This window comes from Epinephelus lanceolatus, chromosome 19 (genome assembly GCF_041903045.1).
Source record: "Epinephelus lanceolatus isolate andai-2023 chromosome 19, ASM4190304v1, whole genome shotgun sequence".
NCBI classification, from domain to species: Eukaryota; Metazoa; Chordata; class Actinopteri; order Perciformes; family Serranidae; genus Epinephelus; species Epinephelus lanceolatus.
In genome coordinates this window covers 7,498,498-7,525,106 of record NC_135752.1, presented here as the reverse complement: position 1 = coordinate 7,525,106, position 26,609 = coordinate 7,498,498, and the positions used below count along the sequence as shown (strand labels likewise).

Sequence of the window (26,609 nt, the reverse complement as noted above, 5' to 3'; positions counted from 1 at the left end):
CGACATCCAGCTCGGCCTCTCTGCCTTTTTACTCAGCAGCTCAGAGGAAAATATGGATTCACATACCCTGAGAACTCCACTCACCCCTTGTATTTTCTTTAACCTTTGTGTCTCTCTGTTGCTGCTGATGGTGATGATATTGGATGATTTGCTGGTCTGTCAGTTTGTCTGTCCAACACTTTGGTCCAGACAGATATCTTGACTCGGACTGGCATGACATTTGCAGTGGACATTCACAGTCTGCAGTGGATTGTGATAACCCCTTAACAAAATTTCCCTAAAACTTCACAAACTTTCTCTTTCCAAGCTGTCTATTTTCCATATTGCTTCAACAGGATTTGAGAGGTTGAACAATTGATTATAATATACTGTAGTGAGGTATGTTATATTGGGTGTTTTACATGTATCTAGTGCTGTTTTAAAGGGTAAAGAAAAAACTCCAAAAAGCCATCCAATCTTTCAGTTGTTAAGAAAACTCAAGAGCTGGCTGTGTTTGTTAGGCAAGAGTGAGGAGAGAACTCAAACTTGGTAACCCAATACTTGATTGATACTTGATTGTGATATAAATCTTCTATTGCCCACTGCTTCACATGTGGTCACCAACAATAGAACAGTCACCAGCTGCTAGTACTAGGAGAGATAAGAATGGATGAATATTTGATGAATGTGTTGATGAATAAAACCTGTCATATAAGTAATGTTGTTACTACACAGCAGAGGATACAATTGAATCCTTAATAGTCTGGTGTTAAATTACAGTCCAACGGTATAATGGGTTATGGCAAAACCTTCTCTCCAAATTCACTTCAGGGGCCTGTTAATCAAAAATGGTCAATTTCTTTTGACCATCATCAATGGAGGGGTTAGTTTTAAAGGGTAAATGGTTTTTCTTTACTGGGATTAGTATATAGATTAATATGATTTTAAAGGATAAAACCCATTAAAAGCTCCTTTACTTGGTAAAAGTTGCACACCAATTTGGAGTAATCAGTAAATAATTGTAATATAATACAATAAATAAATTAAGTACTTAAATAGGATAAAAGTCTCTTGAAAATTATTTAATAGCTTAAAATATTCCATGTTATTGTTTATATGAATAAGAATGTTATTTGTAAATTGTTATGTCTGTGTGTTATGTCCGTCCATCTGTTTGTATGTCCCATTCTTGCCAATGGGATATCTCAAGAACATACTGAGGGTTTTTCTTCAAATTTGGCACAAAATTCTACTTGGCCTCAACTTTAAACTGATTACATTTGGTCAAAGGTCACTGTGACCTCACAAAACATGTTTTTGGCTATAACTTAAGAATAAATATGCTAATTATAACACAATTGTGCACAGATTTCTAATAGGATAAAATGAATAAACGATCACATTTTATATCCAAAATGTCAAAGGCCAACTTCATTGTGACATCATAAAGTTCTCAGGAACACTAGGGTAAGTATTTATTCAGCCGCTAAATTGGTGAAGCTAATCTTGGTTATCCACCTTGAAACCATGCTGAATGTATAGATCTTCTGTGCTGCTGGGTTAAAGATGTGTGTGATGCATCCATGTTTTAGAAGATGTCGCCTCTTTGCAGCAACATCAATATTTGAAGCATTGTCACCTGTGAGTGACATGGATGTAAACCAAGTGCAACTTGACTGGTTTGTGGTGGCATACAACCCCTGGCTGTAATTCTAGTTTAAACCCTTCGGTTACACCTTTTTTGAAAACTTAAGGTCATTAAAAGTTACAAATTCAAAGGTGGTTACTGGTTACTGGATACTGGTAAATATCAAGGGGCACAAAACCCATTAAAGATCCATAAATATATTACTGTCCATTATGGGGTTGCCAGATTTGAGCTCAGTCCCAATTCAAAGGGCAACAAAAACCAGCTGCCTCCTCGACTGATTGCTGACTCGCTTGTTAGCTGGAAGTATACATGTAAATCAGACAGCTCTCTTTGTTGTCTTGTGCTAAGCTAGACTTACCATTGCCAAAAATAGCTCTGTGCAGGACACATGTAACACAGAAGAAGATTTAGTGTTTCTATAAAGTGGTCTCATAGATGGTTTTATATTTAAAGAATAGCTCAGTAGTTAAGGACATATGCATATTGGTTTTCTTTTCAAGTTTTAGTTATCAGTTATCAATGTAGAACAGTACAAATTATAGTCCTTCAAAAGTTAAATTTTTCCTGTTAACCCAACCACAGGGATCCAGCTGACATAAGACATACATGCGCACAGTGTAACCCTGCATACAAAAACATATACAATTCAAACACATAGAATAATAATTGAAATAAAAAATGATAAAACCAAATAGTTTTTTTTTCTTTTTAAAAAGGAGCATTAACTCTAATCTTAGGTTTCTCAAATAAATTGCAGAAAAGGACCCCACACTGCCATTTACTGACTTTTTTTAGTAACAAATTCTCTCAAGTTTTAATTATAGCATAATGTGCTTTATCCAATGGACATGAGAGGGAGCGGCATCTCTCCATCCACCTCTAAACATCAACAATTATGTTGTAACTCGTTAGTTTGATCTGTACCCAAACAGAAATGTAAAAATGTTGCTTCCAATCTTTTTGCCAGGCTTGGCTAACCATGTTCTGATTCCAGCTTTGTAGCTGCTAAACGCACTGCCATGAGGTTGATCTTCTTATCTTACTATTGGCAAGCAGATGAACATCTTTCCCAAAATGTTGAAGTGTTTCTTTAAGAATCATTGTGTTACACTTTTCAAACTTTTTTGAAATGAGTAGAGCAGACATCAGTGTCGGACTGTCTTGTCAGCAGGTATTATCAATAATTCATCATTGCTTGTTGCTCATATTAAACTGTTCTCTTTCACTGACAGTAGTTATTTATCTAGTAGGAACACATTTTTTTTGACACAGTTTTTAAATTATTTGTACAGTTTTCCTCGTCCTCTCTTTCTAAACGAAGCATCAGTTACAATCTGGAAAGCAAATCTTGTTTGTGTCTGATGTTCTTTTTTGGGTTAAATCAAGATAAAAAAAAAACTGCAGTGAGATCAATTCCAGAACTCATACAATGTTATTATCAATTCTCATCGAAGTGGAACAAAATTCTACAAAAATTAAGTTTCCTATATTTTTTTTATAGAAGGATAAAAAGTGCCTCCAGTATTTAGTCTGAAAATCATTCCAAAGATATTTTCACTGTCAGCTCTCTTTGCCGTGAACTGAGCAGAGAAAGCAGCTGTGTGTGTATTGGCTGCTGCAGTGGAAACATGCTAATCTTTGCAGCTGTCTCTTCACTGATTTGGTGATTGGTTGAGAATTGAGAGGCTGCAGAGGTGCTGTAATCTGAGGATTAGCTGCAGTCACTGCAGGATTACACAGATTACATCAGATTACAGCTCAGATTATCTGTGTGGTTATCAAAAAAGAGCTGGATTCTATTTTAAATGCAGCGCTGTTTCATTTTCATAATAAGCTAAAAAAAATTCATAAAATTAGATGAATAATAGAAATGAGTAAAATGTGTGTAAGAAGAGTGATAAAAATATATATCTAAAAAAATGTATCTGTTAAAATTGAAAAAAGTTCATTGTCATTGTTATATGTATGTTAGATTTGTAATTAAGGTGTGTGATGTTGTGTTTCCCTGTGTCAGGGAGCGGTCAGTGAATGTGTCGGAGCCAGAGTCTCTGGAGTTGACTGTGTCCAATCTGAAACCAGAGGAGAGCTACAGCTTCAGAGTCATTGCTTACAACGACGTGGGCCCAGGAGAGAGCTCCGCCCCATTGAGGATCACCACCAAGCCTGACCGTAGGACACACACACACACACACACACACACACACACACACAGATAAACAATTCTTGACAGAAAATGTCACCAGAAGCTCCGGTGGGTTAAAATGGGATAATTTAACACTTTTGGGCTGACGAACACTATCAACAGATGTGAATGGAGCACTGTCTTAAAGGGAAATTCACTTCTATCACTGAGCTCGTGAAAGCAGTTATATAATGTTGAAAAAATTCCTCTGATGAAATAATCTTGTTGGATCCAGCGTTTTTGGATCTTGACCCATACTAGAGACTGAAACAACGGGATATGTTTGCCTCTGCTGCTTCAGGTTTGACAATTAATGTATATGCCTCTGTGACAGCAATAGCCGTGGCTGGAGAAATTAGTTTTCGGTTTATCCATCTGTTCATACGTGTGTACATTCATACATATGTACCATTCTTGTAAATACGATATCTCAAGAAAACCGTGAGGGAATTTCTTCAGATTTGGCACAAACATTCACTTAGACTCAGCAACGAACTGATTGGATTTTGGTGGTCAAAGGTCAAGGTCAGTGTGACCTTGTATCTGTCTCATTTTTGTGAATGCAATATCTCAAAAACAACCTTGAGGGAATTTGTTTAAAGTTGACACAAATGCCCCCTTGGACTGAAGAATAAACTGGTTAGAATTTGATGGTCAAAGGTTAAAGGCCAAGGTCACTGTGACCTCACAATACATGTTTTTGGCCATAACTCAAGAAGCTAATTATGACAAAACTTCACACAAATTTCTAATAGGATGATTATGAAAAACACTTTTTCAGGCCATTACTCAAGGGGAGCGTCCATCTTGAAACTGATGCTAATTGTATAGATCTTCTGTGTGTGAAGCCTCCATGTTTTCACAGACAAATAGTATAAACTGTGAGATAAATTTGACTAGTGCGCAGAGGCAGACACAATGGCAGAGCAGTACTTCTGGTTTCTTTGACTGTGATTCTTGTGAGTCCCCTAACTTTATGGAAGTCTGATACAAAATCACCAGAGTGCTACTTCAGTGTAGCAGGCTCAATGCAGGGACACGCTTCATTCAAAGAGATTATCGCTTGAGAGGATGTAAATGTCTAGTGCTTAAAAAAATTCAAACCCCACTTTTTCAAATGTAATATCCATAAAACATATTGGCATATATTCAGGCCAGTATTGTTTTATGACAGAATAAACAAAAGCTAAATAAAATTGGTTTGTAATCATTCATCAACCCTCCAATGACAATTCAAAAAGCTCTAGTTGCACGTATATCTGACAACCATCCCCACCACACCTTATTGCCCTCCGTCAACTAATCTCTGCTAGCTTTTCAGCTAACTTAGCCCCTAAGGTCTTTAGTTTAGCACACTCAGCTAACGTTAGCTAGCCACTGTGAACTTCAGTTTGACACACCCAATCCATGGATGTATAAAGACAACTGGAAAAAGTGTTGGAGGCTTGGCCTTATTTATTTTTATGGAAGCTGCTCAGTGATGTATGAAGCCAAAAAGTTCAAGTTCATATAAAATTACCAGGATGATTGGCACTGCTTCTGCACTGTATAGTCCATAGAGCTCCTGCCAGTTTAGCACTCTGGTAACTTGAATGCCGATAAAATGACTGAACTGTATGGCTCTTCTAGACTTCCCAAATGTTACCAGACTGAATGTATCTGAATGTATGTAATATCCATTGCCTCTGTTAGGTTGGTTAGGGTTAGGCAAGAGGAGTGACATAGGTTAGGGTAAGAATGTCAGAGTAAGCCAATCAGAGGCAGTAAAAGGAAGAGCAGGGTGGGTGATGCATCCATACACTACATTGGCCATGGAGCTATGTGTTAACTCTAGAGAGAGAGAGAGAGAGAGAGAGTAAGAAGGGAGATAAGAGACATGTGGTGAGACCAACCCATGGCACAGCAGGGTTGTGGGATGATCATAAGGAGCTGAAGGGTGATGAGGTCATGGATTAGGTGCACCACTGGACCCTTCTCTCCATTACTGCAGGAGAAAATGGGCCAGTCAGTCGGTCATTGTAGTAATGATAGATGTAGCAGTGAAAGGTGTAATAGTAGCAGGAGTAATAACAGCAATAGTAGTATCAGTAGTTGTGTGTGAGCAGTGTGTTGTCTCTGTATGTCTCTACAGTCCAGGTTCCCAGCAGGGTGGAGTCTCTCCAAGCTGAGGCTCTGTCTCCCACCTCCATCCAGGTGAGCTGGGAGCCTCCCAGCCAACCAAACGGCCCCATCCTGGGCTACAGACTGCTGTGGACCGAAAGCCCGTCGGGCAAGGAACAGGTCAGTACCATCACTGCCGCAGTACTCCCTGTCACAACACCAGGCATTTTGTGCAGTTTGATAAACCTCTGAATGCAATTTATGTCACAAATTACAGACATTTTGTGATAACTCAGCCGTAGTGCACACAGAGCTGTGTATTTCTGAAAAAAGGGGTTCTAAAAAAAATCCCTGTTATAGCACTGGTATAAGCACTGTTATGAAAAAAATGTTCATGCCAATGAAAGTGCAAAAACACATCTGAAGTATTGTCGAGAACATGCAAACCCTACAGGCGGCGATATAACCCTAACCCTATAGTCACACAAAGAAGAAGAGGAATCAGAAGCCTGAAAACAAGCCATTGCTGGAAGATTACACGTAGCAGTGACCTCTGTGGGGCATTTTTATGCTTTTGTTCCTCAGTATAGTGAAACGGTTACTCCACATTTATGTGTAAACATGTAGAAAATTCTGTTACATCCGCCATTGCGTGAAATGTTGCCTCATTTGTGCTGCCTCACAAAGGAGATAGAAGCGCGCACTCTGAGGTCTCAAGCCAAAAACTTAGTTTTCCCTGTCTGTGAGTTTTACAAAAGGTACGTTTTCAGGGACCTTAATCTCACGTTTTCAAATATAGACGTATGTGGACGAGGCCTCAGTCTAATTAAAACACCAAACCAAGAGAAAACATTCAAAGTGTAATTACTCCTCTGTGTTTGTGTTCAGAGTGTGGAGGTGAGCGGACTCAACTACAAGATGGAGGGACTCAATAAATTCACAGAGTACACAGTTCGAGTTTTGGCGATCAACCGCTACGGACCAGGCACTGCGCCAGAAACCATCAGCGTCACCACCCAATCAGATGGTGAGCTTTACCTTAACAACTCTTTATTAATCCAGTGTGGTAAGTTATGTACAGTACATCAGTAACTGAATGCATCACTGTTTACTACACTGTGATGATGTATGTTTATAAAGGGAGAATCATTTCTCACAGTAGAATTGATTGTTTGGGAGCTCCCTCAAAGGGGACATTGTAACCATTCGCCATAAAAGGTTGATTCCTTGACCTGAGTGTCTCAGACTGAATCTTAAAATTCCTGGAAGACAGTGATGATGACCTTTGAACTGAGGGCAAATTGAATCACAATACTTTGGGCCCTATTTAGATGGTCTAAAGCGGACAGCGGCGCATGGGCGTGTCCCAGTCACTTGCTAGTTAGACAACGTGTTTTCAGACTGCGCGCCATGGCGGGGAGTCTTAAAGGGTTGGACTTACTCTGTGAATTAGTCATGGGTGTGTTTTGGGTGTATCATTCCATAAGCCAATCAGAGTGTCACCTCTCATTCCCTTTAAGAGAGGCGCAATTGGAGCGCACGGCGGAGAGCTAGTTAGATGGCGGACCTACCAACTGGAAAGAGTGAGCGTTTTACAGCTGAAGAGACGATAAATGTATCTCTATATCGACTGTCCCGTCACATCTGATGTCAGATCAAAGGGGATTGGCACCGTTTGGCACGCATAATGAAAACCCAACCTGATTTGATTAACACGGCTGCAAACTAATGAGTTCACATCCCTCTCAGCCAACCACAAACAGCCACAGCATCAGATAGGGAGTATATATTCAGCATCTGTCATCTTAGAAAAGTCAAAAGAAAAGAAACAGAGTGAGAATGCGAGAGAGAAAGAGAGAGCACGCGCGCACAGGAGAAACGCTGTCAAGAAATTGTAATTCAATTTTATTTTAACCCAGGAGGTTAGAGAGCCCAGCTCCCTCTCCAGCATCCTGAACCCCCCGCCCGAAGGTCCAGGAAGGGATGGTCCCGTGGCTGCACCCGGGCCGTCTGGTCTGGCTGCGCGCGGGCTGCGGTGCTTCCCCCGGGTGCCCCCGGCTGTGCGGCGGGCTGTGCAGCCGCTGTGCATCCTCCTCCTCCTCCTGACAAGATGATTTTCAGTTTTACATTCTAAAAGCTTTTTTTTTAAATATACATTTGTACTTGTAGGGCTGTAAGTTTACGTTTTTAGTTCACAGAAGCTGGTTATTGTTGCGTTTATGTCAAAATAAAGTTTATCAAACGTTTTCACATCTTTTGTTATCTTTTGCATATGTGTGGCTGCTCCGTGTGTGTCTGAGCAGAGTGCACGCGCGTTGTGCACCCGCCTAGAGACGCATATTACCAACTTGTTTAACAGCGAAATACTGCACCGTTGACTTTAGACCAGGTTTTTCTTGGTCACTGGCGCATTTGCTTTTTATGTCATCTAACTAGCAACGTGCCATGACTGCGCCTGACCACACCTCATTTTTAGACCAACACACCCAGAGAAGTGCAAGTTCATTTGCTAGTTAGATGACGGGGGCGCAGAGCGTGAAAATGACAACTGCACCTGCATCTAAATAGCAATGACACTTGCGACATGGATTATGCGCCCTCCGCTGTCCGCTTTAGACCATCTAAATAGGGCCCTTTATCTCCATTGTTAATTGCCCTTTGGTTTCCACTTAAGATAGTGAAGGACCTTCACTACCCTCCAACAACCATTTGCATTAGGAATCCAACACATTCTCATCCCCACCTTACATTTCGCCACTTGATCAATGGACTTTCATGTCTACATATTATGCACTAGATATCCTGGGTATGTCTGCCGTTGATGTTCTGGGAAGCTGTGTCAATGTACACGTGTTACATGTGTTATTTCTTTTCAAAATACACTTCAGTTATCACAGGAAATTAACATTTTCTGCTCCTTAGATGCAAACAGTCTTTTTCAAAATGTACCCCCACCTTGGTAAAACACAGCATATTTATGTTATTTCACTGTGCAACACACACACACACACACACACACACACACACACACGGTTAGGTTGAGAAAAAAAACATCATGATTTGGCTACATTCACATGGGAAGAGAACCCTGGCCTCCTGGGTGAAAGTCTGGTGTTGTTGAACCTATCCACCGCTGCCCCACCCTCCCGCAGTGTTTCAAATTGATGCCGTCCGGTGGCATTATTAACTGAAGCTGCCTGACGGTGTGTCATACCGCCACAAATGGATGCCTGTTTTTCGTCGGTGTCTGATGTGGAAATCACTGACCAAGTGACGTTATTTGGCAACCGCAAAATGAGAATGGGGAGGAACAAATACAGGTAGCCAGGATTTTAGAAATTTAGATTTGGAGTTTGTTCTTGTCTTTATACACGTTCCCTAAAACACCAAACACAGAGGTAGTTTGTTGGTTCTATCATGTTATATAAGGTCATTTACACAATGGGATAAATACTGGAGCTAAGGTCTCCATTTCAAAATGTAATTTCCACAAAAAATGAAATATTACACATAATAACAGAAAAAAACATAATGCTCAAAATACTGACAGCATGAGCTCAGTGTTACTGTAGCTACGACCCTGAGTAAAGATTGCCATGTTTCTGGACCTTTATATTTGTAAAATAGTGAACTGAACCTGACAAGTGGATGGGATTCAATCATGAAGGGAAATTCTAAAGAGTTTGTCCTGGAAGTCCTTGGTTGTTTAAATGAGAACATTTTTGCTGAATAATGAATATAATCCCTGTTTGGACAAACTGATTTCTGCTAAAGAGATCAATACATAATTGAAGCACATTATTTAAGTGTTGTAATATTTAAAGTGACATTAGCATCTTTAGTTCTTGTATGTTGTTGAGGTTCAGGTTGTAAAATATTAAGCATCATTTTGCAGCATTTCAAAATAAAACCCCTTAAATTAAAGGTATAAAATGCAGATTAATGCATTAATATTTCAAAATATGCAATGTTCAGGAAAATTAAAGTGTACTGAAAGTGTGTCTGCTGTCTGCAATATGGCTGGTTTGAACTGGTCCATCTGCAGCCATTCAGCGGAGACCAGAGAACTGCTGGACCAGGTGTTGCCTATTACCTGACACCGTGTGTGTATGTGTGTGTGTGAGTGTGTGTGTGAGAGAGAGAGAGAGAGAGAGAGAGACAGAGACAGAGACAGAGACAGAGATATGAAGGAATAAGCAATATAGAAAGAAGGGCCAAGAAACAGCAACACACACTTTATCCCTCTTTTCCCGAACACACACATTCTTACATGGACAGAACAAATTTTCAATTTAAGCATCAAACAACCTGAGCAGTAAAGCTTGAAATAAAATTAAATACATAAATGACTAAATAAATTTGAAAAAGTGCAGTGTATACAGACTTAGTAAAAAAAACTGTGATGCACATGAAGCACATGACTTATTTATCACTCAAGCTTCCCCTGAAGATGAAAACAGAAAACAAAATGTAAAGAGTGTTGAGGAGGCTGTAACCCTCCTCACATTGATTCATCAAACAAACAAACAATTATAAATCTCATATTTCATTTTGTATTTCATGGTTCTACATGCTTTCCATCATTTGAGCTTTATATATGCATATATACACTCAACTAGTTCTACAGTCAACTGCTTGAACTAGGAGGCAACACTGTGGGCCTTAAGGCCGGTATACACTGTGCGATGTTGGGCTGTCCCAGACGAAAGATGGCCATCGTGGGAGAAACGTGGCGATATCTTTGGTCGTGGCTCTAAAACGGTGGTCTTACATCGCACTGTGAAACAGGTTCAAGGACGGCCGTTATCAACGTCTTGCGACCAAAGATAACCTGAGATAAAATTCTGAGGGTGTCAGAAATTTAGGATGACTCTCTCACAGTGTGACAGCTGCTACGACCTACGTCTACTAATCAACCAATAGAAATGCAGCACGAAATGACGCAATGGTCACCGCGACACCGGCGCTAAACCCAAACAAATGATCGCTTGACATGGAGGTAAAACGAACAAAAAAACTCCCAGAAAGAGGAAAAGTGACTGTGAGAAAAAAGACGCTGCATGGAAGGAAATTGTGGAGGAACTGCAACTTTCAGGTGAGCAAGCTACCTATGGTGGCACAGATGGATGATGTACGCTGATGCGGTGCATGCTGATGACGTTGCATATTGACGTACGTCGTAACCCGTGATTCAGTAGTAAACAGCCATCATACAATCTGCACACATCAAACTTGACGTTGTACCAAAGTTTATTAGATCCACGTCTCACAGTGTGTCATGCAATAGTCTTATAAGATTGCTAAAATCGCACAGTGTATAGAGGGTATTAGTCAAGAGGACATCTAATATAATTTTAGCCAGAATCATAGTCACGTTTGATGTGCTTTTAAATTTGGATTGGTAGTTTAAAAAAAAAAAAAATAGTTGTTGTCTCTGTTATTCTCTGTATTACTGCATGAGAGCTGTCAGTATCTCTTCTGAATGGAGCTTCAGCTCAGACCTCAACATTCAGCTGCTGACTGCTGCTTAGACACATCTGTTGTCATTAGTAAACTCCTATACAGAGACAGTGAGAGAGAATGGAGGCATCTGTCCAGCTGCAATCACACCATAAAATGATCTATAATAATACACACACACACACACACACACACACACACACATACAGAGTGGCTGTATTGTGAATCTTCCGGCTGCGTCTCAATGATAACAATGACTTGTGGGCTAATTGAATCCACAATAAAACTGACACACACATACACACACACACACTCATACACACTCAGTCAGTGAGCAGCTGAATCAACAGATAAGCTGCTGACAGTTAATCAGGCGTCTGGTTGGACAGACGCAGAGTTCATTCAAACCAAAACACTTTGATTCTCAATTTGAACAATGCCACACTCCATCTCTGATACAAGGGAGAGGACCACATGTCTGCTGCCTCTTCATCATCACCCTGTCCATCCTCCTCTTCCACCTTCTTCTGTTGAACCTGTTTATCTTTGTCTTTGCCATCATCATTGTCTTGTTTTTCATTTTTCATCTTTGTTTTCATGTTCTAGTTTTCTTTCTTTTTTTGTTTGTTTCCTTAGTTTTCCTTTGTTTGTTTTCCTTTGTTTCTATTCCCTGCATCTTCCGGCAGCTTTATTATCTTCTTCATCTTTGTTTTTGCTTGGTACTCTTTTTATTCATCCTGAGCTTTCGGTTCTTCACTTTGGCCTTGTCCTTTATTTTTCTGTCCAATCACCACCCTTGTTATCTTTATCTTCAGTTCTCGTTTGTCTTCTCCATCCTTCTATTCATTTTCCTGCTCTTCTTTGTTTTGGATCAATTTCCAGGACTGACTTCAGAATCAGTCTGATGTCCTGATGATTCAGAGGAATGAAGTGTGTGTGTGTGTGTGTGTGTGTGTGTGTGTGTGTGTGTGCGTGCGTGTAATGACACCTGTCATGCTTCTGGTGGTAATCTTGTTTTGCTGTTGTGACACAGTCAGATCTCTGAGGATGAGTGCTGTCTCAGCTTCGATCCGTCTGCTTCCTGTCTGTGCTGATGTCATCAAGATGACTGATTGACAGCAGTGTTCTGACACTGAGAGAAACAAACTCATTTTGGATGTGTTGAGCCTTGACCTGAAATAGAGGGAAACTGTTTGCCTTGCCCCAATGAAAAAAGAAAAAAAAAAAAAAAATACACCAACATATTTAGGATATGAAACTGATATTCATCTTAAAGTGCGATTCAGTTTATCCCAAAATATCAGATTGTTTTAATTCCTCTGATCTACAGTATGTTGTATAGAGAGCCGGAACCTGACATCAAGTCCAGTTTAGCCTCTGTTCCACTTTAGCTTCTGTAACTCAATGCAATTTCTCATTTAATGTTTCTTTCATCTGTATTTCTGAAAAACAAAGCGTGTTCCTGGAGCTTACTGTCCATCTCTAACAAGTTGGCATCCAGTACAGCGTGTTCCATTAGAATTTGAAACGTGTCTGCATGGCAGAGTGGGTTCTTACATTATCTTAACTTTTGTCCTTACCCATAATATTCAACACTTTCTCCTAATGTCTGCTCTAATAGCTGTACTCTCTGCTCTCTATCAATGTGCACACTGCTCAGTGTTCTGGCTGTTATTACAAACATGTCCCCTGACCATAACCCCTGTGGACTTGCCCCGTCTATCAAGCTGTAACATGGTCTCAGGCGTGTGGGAAGTCGTGTTTGTTAAAACCACAGTTGGTAATTTATTTGTTTTGTTTTTTTTGGTTTTTTTTTCATATCTGCTGAAACTGTCTCTATATTCAATCAGCACTAAATGTGGAAAAAATCATGTTCCTTTGCCTACTCTGTTGTCTCACAGTGCTATAAGAGCTGAGGAATGTCTAAAGTAGCTGTCAATCTTGTCAAACTAGGCAGTGCTGCTCAAATCTGAATCAAGACTCTGTCACTGTGTTGCCTATATGTTCTCTCAGAATTTTTCAGAAACATATTTTAGTATACTGTGTTGCTGTAAAATTAGAAAGTTTGCGTAGACTGATGGGCGGGGGCTGGTACTTCTATAGACTGTTTTCAACATGGCGGCCAGGCCACAAACTTTCTAATTTTACAGCTAAACAGTACACTAAAATATAACACAGTAACAGAATCTTGATTCATATTTGATCAGCGCTGCCTAGTTTCAGTTTGACCACAGTTTACAAGCAGCAACTGACATAACTGACAGAATCCTCGGCTCTGATTGGCTGTTTTTGGTGTGCTATGGTAGATTCTAGTAATCGCCATTAGAAGTACAACATGGAAGAGGAGGGACATGATTTATTTCACAGATTGTCCATCTCCCTCACTACTGTCAATATATCCTGAAATTTTCAGCACGTTTGACAAAAAAATGTATATCAATAAAGTTGCCAACTGTAGCTTTAAATGCAGCTATAAACAGAAATATTGATTGATGACATTAGATTTTTTTTTTTTTTAAAGTTATCATCCTTACTGAGACTCCTGGATTAAACCTCTTGCACTCCACCCCCATTTTGTAGCAAAAACGCCTAAAATGACATACGCAAATTAAAATGATTGTAGCTTCTGAACTGCTCTGACTACATGCATGCATGAGGTCTTGCCAGAAAGATAACTCCCTGAAGTTTCTTGTGAAAGTGTCAGAAACACCCTAGATGATACAGAGACAGAGTAATGGGCCACTGAAGTCAGTCAGAAATTGAAGATTTTGGTCCGCCTACAATAAAAAATGTTTTTCAGGATGAGTAACTGTCTGTGGCTTCATCTGTGGAGGTAAATGACAGTATGGGGCTGTAGGCAAACTATCAATGAACACTTGTTTCAAATTTGAAGAAGAAAGCACAAAGTATGACCATTCTACAGTGTTTTTTCCATGAAAACAGCTCCAAAAGATAAGTCAGTCTCTTGGTTTCAAAACAGTACTGTCAGTGATCAAACAACAGTCAGCCAGCTTCTAACATTGTACCGTATTGAAATCAGGCGTGATTGTGATAGTCAATGTTGTTTTTAACACAGAAACACCATAAAACATCACCAGAATTAGGCCACATGAAACGTGAAAGTTATGATCCCACTTTCTAGACGGTGTATCTCAGCCAAAAATAGTGGTAGGAGTGAGACTCTTACCTTTTATAAAACAGCTAAGTCCCTGCTAACAGCTGTTCATAAGGTTGCATGTAATTCTGTAACTTTTCCCATCCAAAAACGGCATGACATGACTTGTCACCACCACTCACCGCGATTTTGGACTATGTGTGTTAGGCTGTTCTGGTGCGAAATACATAAGAAATAAAAGAAAAACGATGTTATTTTTGAAAAGTCAAGAGCTTCCTGAATCTAGCAATACCAAATATCACATGGTTTGATGACATAATGCGTCTGGGAGATACCATTTAACAGAGGAGGAGGGGAGCGAGGACATCGGCGTCTTCGCGGAGATAGTGAGGTTAAATTGTACAACTTGCTGTCGAGTGAGCTTATACTCCAAAGCTGTATTTTTATTTATTTGCATTACTAGCATAGCCAGAAAAAAACTATGGGTGTGCTTTATCTTATTATCTCTGCAACACATAATAATCTAGACTGATGTGCACCTCTGCAGACATATAACCATCCATCCTGATTTATGGTGAGGTGCTCCACAGCTTATAAGAGTGCCTCTCGACAGAAATTAAAAAGCAGGATGAAGTTTTTGATTTATGCTTTGGCGAAATGTTTCGATCGTCTCCATGGTAACCTGCAATTGGCTTGCAGTGTCTGTGAGCTGCAAATTCCCTTCACTCCCCACAGGGGGCCTGGAAAATATAATCAATAAATCAATAAATATGAACGCTGTTGATTTCTTCCCATGGAGCTGACATGAAAACTACTTTGGTTCAGTAAATGTCTGCTGTCAGTCAGCCTGGTGAAGGCAGTTTGACAGGCTGCTGCTGACAGATGGCTGCTTCTGTGGACAGAGATGCTGAATGCAGGTCGGAGTTGGTCTGGATGGAAAACTACTATCTCCGTGGTGAAGATAGTTGTTTTTTTTTTAATTTATTTTTTGCACTCTCTCTTGAAGTTTTATTTATCTATTAAATTTTTTTATTTGTATCAGAAAAATAGCAATAACAAGAAAATGATTGGCTGAGATACATGTGATATAGCTCAGCAGTCGTTTCAGACCCATGGACAGCACCATTTGTAATGTGAAGGGGCCACTGGTGTGTGTGTGTGTAGGAAAGACGTGCGCTGTCCGTAGTACTAAATCATCACAGGAGATAAATAACCTGCCTGGTTTGCATAGTGATAAACAAAATTTTTGCAATCAATTCCTTTTCACCCCCTTATAGCAACCCACAGACAGAAGGGAACTGGCGGGGAAGTGGCTAAATTTAAAACAATACATAATTGTAATAAAAATGTATTCTTCATCTGATTTTGGGGTGTGCCAGATGCCTCATTGGATGGCACAGGCACATCCTGGCACAACTGTGGCTATGCAGGTAACTAGCATTATTACAAAGGTCAATGGGATTTTGAAAAAGGTTTTCTGGAACAGGACCCAGAAGTTGGTCTTTGTCATTGGTGAGTGATTAGTTTCTATGAACCAAGTCACTAAATGTGTTCATGTCTCTCTAACGCAGACAGACTCACAGCTGTTTGGCTTGTGACCTCACTGTGAACATGACTTGTGATCAGTTTTTCCCTCACATTATTTCTTCTCAAGGACTTTTAGAAGCCTTAAGAAGTTAGAGTTTTCAGATAGATATGATATATAGATAAAAATACTTTATTTTCTAAAGCAGCAGAAGAGAATGTGTAAGTGAGGTAACATACATAATATATGTATAAACAAGTGCAGTGTGCACTGCACTGCATTCTCAGCATATGCAGTGTGTCAGAGTTGTGTGTGTCAGCAGCCGGTTATATTTTTGACTAATGAATAACTTGATAAACTGTATTAACACTGTTTCTGTGTTTGTCTGTGCAGTACCCAGCGCTCCTCCCCAAAACATCACCTTAGAGGTCGTCCTATCCAGGGTGAGTTTATATTTCTATACTTTTATTCTCTCTTCTCCCTGTCCACATCTGTACAGTGCATCAACAACGTCAGCTCAACAAACTGTTACATTCACGGTGATTTTAACAGAAAGAAAAAAAAAAGAAACTTTGTCCAATGGACGCTGCCATATTTCAACATATTCTGTATCACATTTCATGACAGACAGTTTAACAGTTTCCATAGTTACACTTAGACAATCTGAGCTGGTTATTCCATCTGTTGCCTACAGAAACCATTTCACATTCACAGCACATTTCCCAGGTTTCTCCACTTGACGCATTCTGACACACATTTAAACTGTGACACTGCCATCAGTCAACAGTTGCTCTCCGGTGATCTGGCCTCATTTTACTGATTTATGTGGTGTACGAATGTGTTTGTGTGTGTGTGTCTATTTGTCCAAGCTGCTCATGATTTATGGGATGAAAATACTGTAGAGGACCATACGACATATTCTTTTAATGGTCAAAACTCCAGTTTGCAAAAAAAAAAGCAGATATTGTCCATAGTAAGAAAGTAGTGACCTCTATGCCCACTGACACAACATTTTTGTCCAACAGCTTCTATTTCTTAGAATGTTTCTAAGTCAGGTGCTTAAAGGCTCATTAAGAAATAAGACAGAAGAGTTCACTTGACTATATTTCCTCTTCAAGGCAAGCATGTACTAGGGCTGAAATTCAGCCAGGGACTTTGAGATGGAGGGGCCTTTCATGCAAGCATCCAAAAGGAGCAAGCAGAAAACTTTTTGGCAGTAATTTTAACACTATAACAGTGTTTGTGGTATAAAGAGAATCTGATGATGCTAAAGACCTTCAGGACATTTTGGAATGTCTTGTTTACACCTGCCTTGCCAGTTTGTATAAGCACGTTATCACAGCATTGAATCAAAATGAGATCAGGCTGGGCAGTCACAGTATACTGTCAACTCCATCCAACTTCTGAACATGCACAGTCACTCAGTCAATAGAGTGCCAAAATAGTTACAAATGCTCACACACTTTGATAGCCAATGTTTTTCAATATACAGTCACAAACTTTAATTCAGTCCCATTAAAAATAGAGCAAAATAAACAGTCAACCATTGAGGTGTACAGGCCTATAGCTTTTCAAATCTCCCAAACAAATGGAGCCTGACCTGACACTAGTGGTGGGCGATATGGCCCTAAAAAAATATCACAATATTTTACAGTATTTTTGGGTTGACGATATTCTTGATGATATGACAAATTAGTAAAAACATTTTTTAAGTTACTAATTTAAGAGAACAGAATATGAGAATACGTTGAGGAACAAAGGACACAGCAATTTAACGTAGAGTGGAGTTTGGTTGAGATACAATAAAAACCAAAGCGCCAATCGCATCAGCCTCTTTCACTCTCTCAAACTGTTAAAGAGCAGCTTACTATTAAGTAAGCAGACAGAAGAGGCCAAGCTGAAGGACACTGATCAGGAGCCCACAGATTAGTGGGCTAGAGTTACAGCATATGTCCATAACCACATTGTTAAGTTACTAAACTTCAAATATTAATATAATGCATCACAAAGTTAGTGAACAGCATCCCAAGTATGCTCTCAGAGTCAGATTGTGTTGAATTTCCATTTTACAAGTTATATTAAAAACAATCAGAGCTAAATTCTAAATACATGTTTCTATTATTGTTGTCTGTTGACTGCATTCAGGTCATATCAGAGTACATTTACATTTGCACAGTAGTGTGAGTAGCAATCTGGCCTTTACATAAACTGAGAGCTCCCTCAATCCTGCTGACACCACAGAATTTATTTTGATGATCCAGAGGAAATGGGGGTTGGAGATTTGCTTAGTAAAAAAAAGTCAGCTGCTCTACTGCAAATGATCTCACTGTCTTAACTTCAAATCTGTGTGGAACAGCTCGACTGTGTTCAGGAACCCAGAAAATCAATTACTGTTTGATTCTGCTGTCGTGTCAGAAGATTTAAATAATTACTGAAGGTATAAATTATGCACTGTGCATCTGCAAAGCTATAGACTGCAGATACGATCCTGCAGCTGATGGTTACAGATATACATTCAACAAACACCTGTGAGTGATTATGGGTACAAATCAGACATCCTTATAGTCTTCTTCACCCTGAGCTGAGTCATAAGCAGCGGGTTGTCCACATCACAGCTTGGATAGGTAAAAGAAGTTCACCTTGATGGTGTATTGGAGCTGTGCTAATTTGCACAAACCAAAGCAGAGCCCGTCACCTGATCCACTGACAGATTAACTCCAAATTTGCCCATATTTTCTCCTGGTTTATCAATGGGAAACTTAATGTGTGGAAAAACTGGGTTCACATCAGCAGTAACTAAAATTTGTGGTAGGGAGTTTCCTGGAAAAGACCAAAACATGGAAGAATTTAAAAAAAAAAAAACACCCTCCTCTCCCTCCCATCTCTATCATAAGCCTCTGCCATTAGACGACTATGGGCACACCCTTCATACAGTAACCAAGTGTTACCCATACATTGTTTTTTCTTATTCATTGTAGAGTGTGCACATTCTTTAATCCCTCCTTGCACCGCTCTCTGTTTATCAGACAACAAATTAGAGAAAAATTAGCAAGCCAGCCACCCCACGGTCTCTTCAACTTGCTTCTCACTGCTGTGGACTGCTTAGCTTGGAGAACAGAGAGCAGCAGCCTTGGACACCTTCAGTCAAAGGCTTTACAATCTTGAGTTCAGCCAGCACTGATCCCCATCACTAGCTGCAACAGTGGGGTGGTGTTCAGCTGCAGCTCCAGGTCTAACCTATTTAATAGCAGCAACAGAAAGTTTTCTGATCTGGTAGGGAGTTGGGGTGGACCAGGATCACACCCCGACACTGGGGTTCGTGCTAGCTGAATTTGACTTCCTAGAGCCGCTGACTGAAGGTCAGTGCCTGTAAAGTAATTCAAAATGGCTTACTTTAATTAGAAGCTCTAGCTATCTATATAAACATGCCCAAGCACCAACCTCTAAGGCTGAAAAATAAAGCCAACATGAAAGTGCCAAAAACTGCATTTGATCAAGGCTTAAAGTTGCTCATATTTAAGGGTGGGCCACTTTTAAATGGCAGGCTGTTTGCCGATAGTGTCCTCAGCCTATCAGTCAGATCCACCCCTGCTCCTAACACAAATATAGCAACATCTGGCTCCAAAAAAATAAAAAACAAGATGGTGATGGCTAAAAGGATTCTAAAACACTTTGCCAATATTGACACGTTTTATTCCATTTAATGTTTGACTCTCTTTTAGACTCTTTTGATAAGATAGTCTTCCTTTTTGGCTTACTTTGCAGTGCAGGCAGCCAGTGCTCATGCTTGAATAGCAATTTTTCTGCAGAGTTCCTGCCATTGAATTTTGCTTTCACCAAAGGGACATCCACACACAATTACATTTGTACAACAGCCAATAGGAATGCCCTCTCTCTGAAATGACCTGTGATTGGCCAAAGTCTCCCGTCACAGGTAAGGTTTTCTAAAGCCTAAGAACTGAGCCAGGTGGAGGTGCATATGTCTAGTCTTCTCTCAGTCCACTTTAATTACGATATGCTTAAAGATTATCGTGTGATTTTTGCCCACTTAAGCCAAAATGAAACTGTCTCCTCCTGCTTCAATCCAGCAAAAATGTGACTGATTACAGTCAGTGAATGGTAAAATGCAGTAAAACTTAAATTTGAAACAATGAATGGGAACATAAGCATAAAACTAAACTTCAGACAACAGAGATTCAGTCAGAAAAGCTGACCACAGAGACTTTTAAAAACAGATTTTCTCTCTCAAACACATTCTCCCAACCTGGGTGAATGGAATAACTATGCGATATATACAAATGTATCGGCCTATCATTTTGATTTTCTGGAGAGGTCTCAGTGTGTGCTTCTACTGAGTTACCATGAAATTACTGAGGATTATCTCGACAACATGGGCCGCACTTTGGCCTCCACAATTTACACTTCATGGTTTTTCTGGCACCCCAAGCATTTCCCTACACTGCCAATGCCAGCAGCCTGCTCTGCAAAAACTTTAAGACATTGGCATGAAGTTTTCTTTTTGTCATCAGGTTTTTTTTTTGCATCCTGCTCTGAAAGTGGTAGCAGAGAAAATGATGAATGTTTCCAGAGTCAATGTGAACGGCTCATAATTTATGTCCATAAAGAGGAGGTTCAGGCTGTCTTTGGAGGGCTGACCTCATTTAGTTTCTGTCTGCTTATTTTCCTGCATGTGATTGATATTTCTCTGCTGATCAGCTTTCAGGTCAGGGCTGATCGATCAGTGATGTCAGAGCTACTTGACAGTTTAAAGCCTCATGATACAATCTTTAAAATGAGAAATATTCTTAACCAAACATTTGAATTGTTTACTAATGCTTCTTACTTGTGTAGTTATTGTGTCTTTAACTTACTCTTCCTGAAAAGATGTTTGTATTCTTAACGTTGAAACTTAGGAAAAATTTACAAAATGTTGCCAAGATAAATTAAATCTGCATACCAAAAATTCTAAAGCACCAGGTGGTTATAATGTTTAAACCCCTAATGAAGGGCTTTTCATCAAACCCAGTCCCCTCCACACCCTGACCTCTGACCTTGGACCTCCTTGTGGATGAGGATGGGTCTTTGACCAAATAATTAGGATTTCTGTCTTGTCACTGTTCAATTAAAAAATAAATAAATAAATAATAGACTTCCACTCATCAATATACTTGATACATTCTGATAGCGTGTCAGTTGGGCTCAGATCATTGGGGACAGGGGATTATATAGTTGTGTGTCATCAGCATAATTATGGTGACACAAATTGTGTTTCTTGATAAGCATGCCCAGAGGCAACAAGTAAAAATTAAACTATAATGGGCCTGAAATCGATACCTGAGGAACGCCACATGAGATAAAATTTGTTTTAGAGCTAAAATTCCCAAGATTAATGCTAAAATCTTGTTCTTTGAGGTATGATTAAAAACCAGTCTAATTCAGACCCAAATAATGACAAAGAAAGAAATGTTACATTACATTACATTTATTTACCTTGCGCTTTTATCCAACTTTTTTTCTGACTTACACTAAGTGCATTTAATCATATGGGTACAACCCAAAAAGTGCAAGAATCATACAAGTTCTTCAGCTTCTTTCAATATGCTACACTGCTGCTCAAGTACTACATTTAGACACAATAAGAGATAGAGAAGACAGAATTAACAAATGAGTTTTCTGTAGATGTGTCAAGTTTCTGCTGTTTGATGTCAACAGGGAGTTTGTTTCACCATTGTGGAACCAAAATAAATGTTACTGTTCCCTAGTTCTAACAATACTACTAATGCTTGGGAGAAAAATATACTTGACTGTTTTAAAATCACAGATTTGCCTGCACTTTTTGTGTGAGACATAAGGATTGGGGCCAAACCTTCCTTAGCCCACACTAGAATAACTTCTTATCTTCAAAGCATGTGCATGGTTAACAGCAACACTCAGCACTCTGATGGTGAAGTGTAAGCAGAGCGACTGCGGAGGCAGAGACTGTGATCACCCCAGGGCCTATGCTCAGTGGGGGGACCCCCACTGAGCTACCTACAGCTGGAAACCAGACATGTAACAACCACCTTACTAATGGTTAAAACTAAAATCCAGCACAAAAATGACAGTTTGCCAAACCACCATGTGCTGAACCTCACCAACACTAACAAAAAGTAAAATCTGCATTTTGGAACATAAAAGAGCAAACTTAACGGACTACTGAGTCCAGCATTAGGCATTTGATTTTCAAAGAAAGCATAGATTAAACTAGAGAGGAAGATTAAACAAAAGGATGTTTACCATATAAAAAAAAAGATGATCTCCATCTCCAGGTCCTGGGTCATCCAGGGGTTTCTGTTGAAAAGCCTCAATTTCTAAAGCCTCTAGAATCTGTTTCATTCAGAGGCTGATCAAAAAGAATAAAACAAAAGGAGCGCTTTATTTTACTTTACTGGCCATTGAAAGAAAACTTGCTGTAGTGACTAAAAATACAACAGACGACAGCTATCACAGTACCATCATTAGGGATACACATTATTTTGAATGTGTAATGGAAAATTAAAAACACAATTAACACAAAATAAGTAGCATTAGCCAACATTTAATTTCTGCCAGCCAATTTACACAAAGGAATTTTGTATGAATGTATGAACTGCATCCATCTGTCAATCACCAAAAGGAAACACCAAGCTCAACATAGCAGGGAGTGAGGAGTGACCGACAATAACATGCATACCATGGATGTATTAGTTGCAGTGAGAATAGCCCATATATATAGCAGCAGACTCAAGATGACTGCCTGAACTAGCTTGCAGGCTTCACTGCTTTGAATAGCCTACCTGTGGTTAGTTGATTAAACTGTGTAAGGTCACAAAATTGTATATATGCTGTATGTTGAAATATTGTTGACTGGAAGTTCAATGAGACAGCAATGGTAAAATGTCTTTGGAGGGTTACTTTTAAAATGTATTCCACTACAGATTACTAAATGCTACCTTTAAATGTAACATGTGCCACTAGATTAATTAAATTAAATATTGTATACTTAATACTAAATAGAGACAGGGCGTTTAGCTCAAAACAGTACTGCACTGCACTGTATATGTCCGTAAAATAATATTACAACATTTCAGGTTATTTTTGCGATAATTATATTCTTGATGATATGACAAATTAGTAATATAATTGTGGTTAGTCCCAGTCTGAAGAGATGCAGGTTAGGTTAGGTGGTAACTCTAAATTTCCTGTCGGTGTGAATGGTTGTATGTCTCTATGTGTCAGCTCTGTGATGGTCTGTGGACCTTTCCAGGGTGTATGCCATGCATCTTGCTCAGTGTCAGCTGGGATAGGCTACAGCACAGCGGCCAGCGGTTACAGACAATGAATAACTGAATGCATTTAGATATACCCTTGTAGCAGCAGACATGGAGTGAAAGTATTTGTGGTCATTTTGCCTGATAAAGTCAAATATATTAAAGAATCAGAAGTCAACAACAGATATTATTCATTCAATGGAAAAATCAATAAAAACTGTATGTGAACTCTTAACTCTGCTGAACTCCTGCCACATTCTGCTAGCTGTTTAACTGCCACACACAGTCAAGTCATGTGCGTGCATATGTGTGTGTGTGTGTGTGTGTGTGTGTGCGTGTGTGTCTATGTGGGTGGGTCCAGCCTCAGTTTCTCTGCAGCTTGTTGCTGAAGGAGTAAAATGTGAATCTTTCTGCTCCCGTCAAGCTTCTGCTGTCAAACCAACTTTTCAGACAAATCTGACTTTTCCTCAACTTTCCTCCAGTCAGTGGAGCGTTACTGTGTGTGTGTGTGTGTGTGTGTGGGTGTGTGGGTGGGTGTTTGTGTGTGTGTGTGTGTGTGAGAGAGAAAGAGAGAGAGTGTGTCTGTGTGTTGCTGAATGCTTGGTTGAACTCATACAGAGTTTACAGTATGTCAATCTGAATTCTCACAGAGTCCAGCTAGTGTCACTGTCTCTGTGGCTGTTAGAGTCAGGATCAGGATCAGAATCAGGATCTGGAGTGGATGCTGGGAACACCGCAAACTTTTAACTCCTCTGCTGCTCTAAGAATAGCTATTGGAAGGGGTCTCATTGGAATGATTAAACCTCCTGGTGTGTCACTGCAGGAGTCAGATGTGTTACTCTGGAGAACCTGGAGACTCATTTCAACATTAATTAAAAATACCAGCTGTGAAGGGCCCAGCTGAGCTCAGTGTGAAGTGTTCATTTGACTTCTTAGGATATTAAAACGGTTTGACAGAGTCCTATTATGAAAACACTCAGTTAATATCTGTCTGAGAGGCTGTGGAAGCCCTAATTCATCCTCTTTTCACTCTCACAAAGATTTATTCTCCCCTTGAGTACACATTTTTTCCCCTCTCATATTCATGTATTTCCCAAACATATACATGTATTTCAATTGTCAATAACAAATACAGGTATACAAGTGATTGTGAAGAATTCTGAAATACTGTGTCGAGGTCCAGGACAGATGAAGGCAACAGGACATAACTGTTCTCTGATTTTATTAGCAGACAGCATCAGCACAAGGGCTCAAATGTGTTGACTGCCTCCCTACTTCTTGAGTCCTCAACAAATCTTGAGATTGACCGAAATCCAGATTCTCCATACAGCCTCTCATGAGCAAAATAATCTACAGCTTCTTTGTTTACTGCAGGGCCCCTAATACGGTCATTGTAGAGAAATGCTTCTCCACAGCAGTGCAGCTATTGTGCATCTTTTTCCATTTTTTCCAAACAGATTTTAGATGTATTTTTGAAATCCATGTCAAAGCTTCGGGTCTGTGGGAGGGCTTTTTCCATGGCAGGTGCGACTGACATCCAACAGCCAGTGTTGCTGGGAGATGCTCTGTTAACTTCGGTGATGTGACTACAGACATAGTGTCGATTATGTAGTTAGAGACTAAGCTGTCTATCCCTTTAGAGCATTCTACATTAAGAGGGCTCATCTTGATGCCCACTCTGAAACTGGATGCTAGACCAAGTTGCTAAAGTTAGCAATGATTTCCACCAAATGTCTAAATGTTACTTTTCGTTAGCCACACCAATCTCTTGCTGTGCCAGTGTTGGACAAAGGTCTGGCTAAACTCATCATAATTCTGCACTAACGGGGGAGGAAAAACAAATTCGCTCTGGTTTGTTTTCTATCTCTTGACATACATTCGCTTGAAAGGTCATATGAAATGACTTTTTAAACTTCCCACAGCAGTGACTTTCTTAAGTCTTGGACTTACTTGATTCTTTTATACTTGTGCTACAGTTTTGTGTTCTATGCTAAAACCTTTTGTGGCATCAGTGCTGTGTGCAAAAAAAGTTAATCTGAGAGGCAAAACATACCAGAAAAGATGAGACAGTTAAGATAAATATGTAATACTCAAAAATATGTGAGTGAGAGTGTATGAGTACAATGAGTATATGTAAAAGTTAAAACGTACAGATGTGTAAATATGTGTAGCATATACATGTTAGAGAAGATCATGTATATGCTAAAGTAAAACTGAATGTATGTTACAGTAAAGTGCACATGTTGGGGAAAATGAAAACACTGGTATGTGAGAGTGAGAACCCATGTATGTTTAAATTACATTACTTACATTACTACATTATTTTTTACCTTTACTTTGAGTCTTTAGTTTGGACCATGTCCCATGCACTAACATGAAGAGGGTGGGCTTCATCACCTGTACAGCAGTCAGCCACCAGGGGGCGATATAGATGTTTTGGTTTCACTTTTAGGAAGCTGTCATGTTGTTAATCTTTATATACAGGCTATGATTTAAAGCCTAAATCTGGAGTAACAGTGCACTTTAATTAGTGTATTTGTACAGCAGGCCAAGCTTGTTCTCATTCCCAACTCATCAAATACCACCGCTTTGTCAGTGATTTTGTTGTTAGATAACCACACACAAAGGCATGTGGTAGATGGATCTTAAGTGCTATATCATAGGCAACTGGACTGGAGTTTTGCCTACGATATAGCACTTAAGATTACCATGACTTGGATGACTGAGAATCTTTATCAATGTGGTGAATGGATCAAACAAACACTAGACTTTCACCTGGGAGACCGCTGTTTGTTTCCTGTGTGAGACCAAAAGTCAATGGAGTTATTTTAATAACATGGTGTGCTAGTATGTGCAGCATGCCACAGAGGTGACGTATGTCACATGCTGTATGTCATGTGATGCTTTATTAAGGTACTAGTAATTGCACTTATTTTACGCCAAACCATAATGTTTTTTTTTTTTCTAAACCTATCTACGTGCTTTTATTGGGTAAACCTAAGGAAATACACATAAAAACAAAGTGTTTTAGGTACGTTGCAGGTAGGGGTGAGGCGATTCATTGACATAATTAATGTCATCTATTACAAAAGTACAATGATTTGCAAAACATGTGTCGGCGTGTTGCAATAAAGTAGGCTGCATGAAAGCATGGATTCCACCAGAGAACGAGCTGCAGCTGAAAACCTTGTGAAAAGGGACTACTCTCAGAAGTGCAACTGCAGCGCACAGACACTCAAGTGAGAGCATCCGGCAGTGCTTTGTCAAGACAGCAGCAGAATGCACTATCCTGTGAACTTTTTGTCCCC

At 39.6% G+C, this 26,609-nt stretch overlaps 1 protein-coding gene across 3 annotated transcripts in view; it reads left to right on the top strand.

Annotated features, from left to right (window-relative positions):
- dcc (DCC netrin 1 receptor) overlaps positions 1 to 26,609 on the top strand; it is a 418,775-nt gene that overhangs the window by 242,571 nt on the left and 149,595 nt on the right. For all 3 annotated transcript variants that reach the window (XM_078162332.1, XM_078162331.1, XM_078162330.1), the window contains exons 9-12: positions 3,645 to 3,799; positions 5,944 to 6,092; positions 6,801 to 6,939; positions 16,406 to 16,455. In XM_078162332.1, coding sequence (XP_078018458.1) covers positions 3,645 to 3,799; positions 5,944 to 6,092; positions 6,801 to 6,939; positions 16,406 to 16,455 — 493 coding nt within the window. The remainder of the gene's footprint in view (positions 1 to 3,644; positions 3,800 to 5,943; positions 6,093 to 6,800; positions 6,940 to 16,405; positions 16,456 to 26,609) is intronic.